This window comes from Trichechus manatus, unplaced genomic scaffold (genome assembly GCF_000243295.1).
Source record: "Trichechus manatus latirostris isolate Lorelei unplaced genomic scaffold, TriManLat1.0 scaffold00028, whole genome shotgun sequence".
Taxonomy (NCBI): Eukaryota; Metazoa; Chordata; class Mammalia; order Sirenia; family Trichechidae; genus Trichechus; species Trichechus manatus.
The window spans coordinates 13995883-14000607 of NW_004443964.1; the positions used below are offsets into that span (position 1 = coordinate 13995883).

The 4725-nt window shown below is 43.4% G+C and overlaps 1 protein-coding gene across 4 annotated transcripts in view; it reads right to left on the reverse strand.

Moving 5' to 3' along the window:
- Positions 1-232: 232 nt before the first annotated feature.
- Positions 233-4725, reverse strand: part of AMZ2 (archaelysin family metallopeptidase 2) — a 26792-nt gene continuing 22299 nt past the window's right edge. For 3 of the 4 annotated variants that reach the window (XM_023729291.1, XM_023729292.1, XM_004374191.3), the window contains 2 exons: positions 1545-1721; positions 233-582 (listed from right to left, as the gene is read on the reverse strand). In XM_023729291.1, the coding sequence (XP_023585059.1) occupies positions 427-582; positions 1545-1721 (333 nt within the window). In that variant the 3' untranslated portion in view covers positions 233-426. The remainder of the gene's footprint in view (positions 583-1544; positions 1722-4725) is intronic. The other variant, XM_023729293.1, reaches the window with a different exon arrangement.

A 4725-nucleotide genomic window follows, 5' to 3' on the forward strand; every position in this document is an offset into this window, starting at 1 on the left:
CGATTCTGATTCATAGCGACCCTATAGGACAGAGTAGAACCGACCCATAGGGTTTCCAAGGAGTGGCTGGTGGATTCAAACTGCTGACCTTTTGGAGGACATTTATAGCTTTTTTAAGGTAAATATTTCCTTATTAGTTATTGTTAGTCCAATTCTCTTGTGAGACATAAACATGCCTGAAGAAAGGAAATGAAGTACTGGCTGTCACAGACCAGCCTACTACCACAGAGAGGATAAAGCATATATAGTTTTAATTATTCAAAATAAGCCCCCATTTCAAAGTTCAGGTGCTTTACAGAGGGCTCTATTCTGTTACTTTGACAGTGCACTATCAGTAGGCACTTAGTTTATTCCAATGAGGTACTCCACCAAAATGAAAGCATAATATGCAAGTATTTTATTTTAATTACTCCTATTTGAAGGTCCTTATTTTTGGAGAACAGCAAGGCATTTAATTATCCACTCTTTCCACTCCTTAAAGGCTTCCGCACGTTTTGGCAAATGCACATTCCCCTCGCGACTATGTTTCGACGTTATTCCAGGTATGTCAGAAGATTCATCATCGATCCACCTCAACAACGCCTGGAAAAACAGAACACAGACGTATTTTAACAGACCACAGCAAACCGGTTTTAGGCAAGAGAAAAATACGGGCTTCCAGATTAGCGTATCTAGGTCAGTAAATTGTATTCCTCTATGAAGATGTTGTATTTCATGGAGGTGGTTATGAATATGAAATAACACAATGATACAGAGAGTGAAAAAGCGTATTAAAAAAATACACAAACCGTGATTACAAATTGTGGTCGAAAGTACGCACAGGAGAAGATGAGAAAGACATACACTAGTTCTCACACTGGTTTTTAAGGTGGCGAGATGATATTATTTTCTTAACTAGCTAAACATTCCACAAGGCAGATACACTGCACTTGTAATCTGGAATGAATGTGTATCCACACGAAGCGCACACACACTTTACAGGCAGACACATGGATGTGAAGACGTGTGGTGGCCATGTGCACGTGCAGTCATGCAGTCGTATGGATGTCTGATTGATTGATGTGTGGGCAGGCAGGGGCACACACATACTGAGGTAAGGTACTGTCCTTCTTCCTTCTTCAAGAAAATCATCCTTTCGTCCTATTAAACATCATGCTTTCTGTATCGTATTTGGAAAAATAAATCACCTCCACACATTCATATAGTTTAAAAAAAAAAAGAACTTTGCCACACATATCAGTATTTATTCTGTTCCTCAGAGTAAAGCTCTCTTGCCCTAAACAGACGGGAAATACAGAAATTTCTTCCAGCATTTCTCACTGAACTATATGAGTTAAGTACTAGTTCAAGTTTGTAAAAACGGCATGTCTTTGCATGTGTGTTTTTTTTGTTTTGTTTTGTTTTGTTTTTAACCACAGTTTCCTGCTTATCTTTGCACTAATTTCTTCTGATAAATGACAGCTCTAGAGAAGGGCCTAACAGAAAATGGCAGCTTGCTCCTTAGACAACCACTTCCCTCCTCTCTGTCCACTCCCTCCATTTACTTTGTATCTTTCTACTATGTTGAAGCCAATGGCGCACTGCAACTTGCGTAAACAGATGGGACAAAGGTTTGGAGGGCGCCGGTCAGCTTCTTCCAGGTGGTTGGAGCCTTGCATCAGGCATGAGAGCCACTGGCAGTGTCGCATTCCAAAGATGTGTCCAATCTCATGGGTTAAAGTCTGCAAGACATTCACGTTGTGAGGCTTTATACGCCACCATCATTGAGTTACACGTTCCCTCAGTTTCTTGCATTTCCAAGAAACTAATTTACAGGAATCATCTCCCTCAGCATCGGCACCCAAACTTCAATCTGCCCAGATGAGGACTGTCAAAGCTTTAATACCTCGTTTCCCTAAATGTCTTACTGCCTTCCTTACCCACTGCCATAAAGCCAATTCCAACCCATAGCGACCCTACAGGACAGAGGAGAACTGCCTCGTAAGATTTCCAAGGCTCTAAATCTTTATGGAAGCAGACTGCCACATCTTTCCCCTGAGGAATGACACAACCTCTTGGTTAGCAGACAAATACCTTAACCACTGTGCCACCACTTCTTTCCTTACCAAGAACCAAACCATTGTCAACAAGTCTATTCCGACTCAAAGCAACCCTACAGGACAGAGTAGAACTAACTGCCCCATAGGGTTTCTAAGGGGCGTCCGGTGGATTTGAACTGCCAACCTTTTCCTTACTAAATTCCTTTCCCTCAGGGCTTTGTTCAGATTCATTCTGGTTTGAACACCTGCTGAAAATTTGCATTTCCACTCCCAGATATACTGAATCCAAATCTACATTTTAACAAGATCCCCAGGTGATTCTTATGTATAATAAATTTTGAGGGGGCAGGGCCAAGATGGCAGAGTAGTCAGATGCTTCCAGTGGAACCTCTCACAACAAAGACCTGGAAAAACAAGTGATTCGATTATATATGACAATCTAAGGGCCCTGAACACTAAAGGCAAAGTTGACGAACCAGACTGAGGGGCAGGGGGAGGGAGAGACGGTTCAGAAGCAGCGAGGAGTTGCCAGATCTCACCCGGCAAGAGCCTAAGCCCTTCAGGCCTGATTGGCTCGGAGGTGAGCAGTGAGGCAGGCAAGTAGCCGTGCTTGGGAGGCGCATTTTCTGCAACAGGAGAGACCCAGCTGCTGAGAGTCTACTCGGCCACGCAGAACCAGTGAGAAGCAGCCCTCAATCGCCGAAAGGTAAGTATTTGCATCCAGCCTACTGCACGGATCAAAAACACCCACCTCAGGGAAAAACCTCTCTCCCATTTACCTCCCTGCTCTGCACTGGGTCCCGGACTGGCTTCAGCAACTGCCAAGTCCCCTGAGCCGGAAGTAGGATCTGTCACACGTCCTAAGCCATTCTCCCAGCCTTGGAGAATGAACAAATTAACAAACATAGGAAAAAATAAACTGCCAGCTCCCCTGACCCAGGAACTTAGGATAGGCACAGCTCCTTTGCCTAGACTCAGGCATAAGGGATCCATGGACTTTGAGTGCTTTTCCCACTGCATAGACTTGTATTGGCCCATTTCAACAGAGTAGGCCCTCATTACCGCAGTATATAACAGGTTATATACCTGAAGTCTAACTTCAACTGTTTCAGCTGTGAAGTGGCAGGTCCGTGACATTTGACTCTGCTCTGCCATTAAGCAGGGTCTTCACCTACCCACATGATGGGCCTGAGGACTGGTGGCTCCACCCATGCCACCCAGCTACCTGTGATAGGGGCCAAGAATAAGAGGTGTCCCCCAGTCCTTACAGCCAACAACACTGGCTGCTCATAGTCCGGCTGCAAAACGCACCCATCTACGTGCTCTAGGGAACAGGGACACGCCTTCCTCCTGGATACTTGGGGGCAGCCGTCAGCCCCCTGCCTTGCTCAGAGTGTGCCCCCTGTTGTAGCCAGATGCCTGTGCATATACCCATCACCCATGCCTGTCTAGGATGGTAAGTGAGAGCCTACACCACACACTTGGTGGCTATGTACCTGGGCACCTGAGCTGAATCCATACAGGAGGAGTGGGTGGACTCCCGAGCTCACATACCTAGTAACAGATCTAACCACCAGGTGACAGGACATTAGAGCTTCAAAGGTGCCAATAATCAAACTAGCTCACACGAGCAGCCTATTTGGGCGTATCAAAACAAAACAAGAAGCTAGGACACAGTAAGCCAACATAAATAAATAAATGTAACAACTTACCGATGGCTCGGAGACAACAGTCAATATCAAATCACATAAAGAGGCAGTCCATGATAGCTTCAGCACGCCCCCAAAATAAAGAATCTAGAAATTTTCCAAAGGAGGAAAATTTCTTGGAATTACCAGAGGTAGAATACAAAAGACTGCTATACAGAACTCTTCAAGAGATTAGGAAGGAAATTAATCAAAACGCAGAACACACAATAAAGGAAATTAAAAAGATTAGAGAAAAGCATAATGACAAATTTAACAGGCTGCAAGAATCCATAGAGAGACAGCAATCAGAAATCCAGAAGATTAACAATAAAATGTCAGAATCAGACAACTCAACAGAAAGTCATAGGAGCAGAACTGAGGCAATGGAAGTCAGAATTAGGCTGATTGAAGAAAAAGCACTTGACACCAACTTACTTGAGGAAAAATCAGATAAAAGGATTAAAAAAATGAAGAAACCCTAAGAATTATGTGGGATTCTATCAAGAGGAATAACCTACAAGTGACCGGAGTACCAGAACAGGGGGGATAACAGAAAATACACAGAGAATTGTTGAAGATTTGTTGGCAGAAAACTTCCCTGATGTCGTGAAAGATGACAAGGTATCTATCCAAGATGCTCATCGAACCCCACATAAGGCAGATCCCAAGAGAAAGTCACCAAGAAATACTATAATCACACTTGCCAAAACCAAAGACAAAGAGAGAATTTTAAGATCAGCTAGGGATAAACAAAAAGTCATCTACAAAGGAGAGTCAGTAAGAATAAGCTCGGACTACTCAGCAGAAACCGTGCAGGCAGGAAGGCAATGGGATAACATATATAAAGCCTTGAAGAAAAAAAATTGCCAGCCAAGAATTATATATCCAGCAAAACTGTCTCTGAAATATGATGATGAAATTAGGGCATTTCCAGATAAACAGAAGTTTAGGGAATTTGCAAAAACCAAACCAAAATTACAAGAAATACTAAAGGGAGT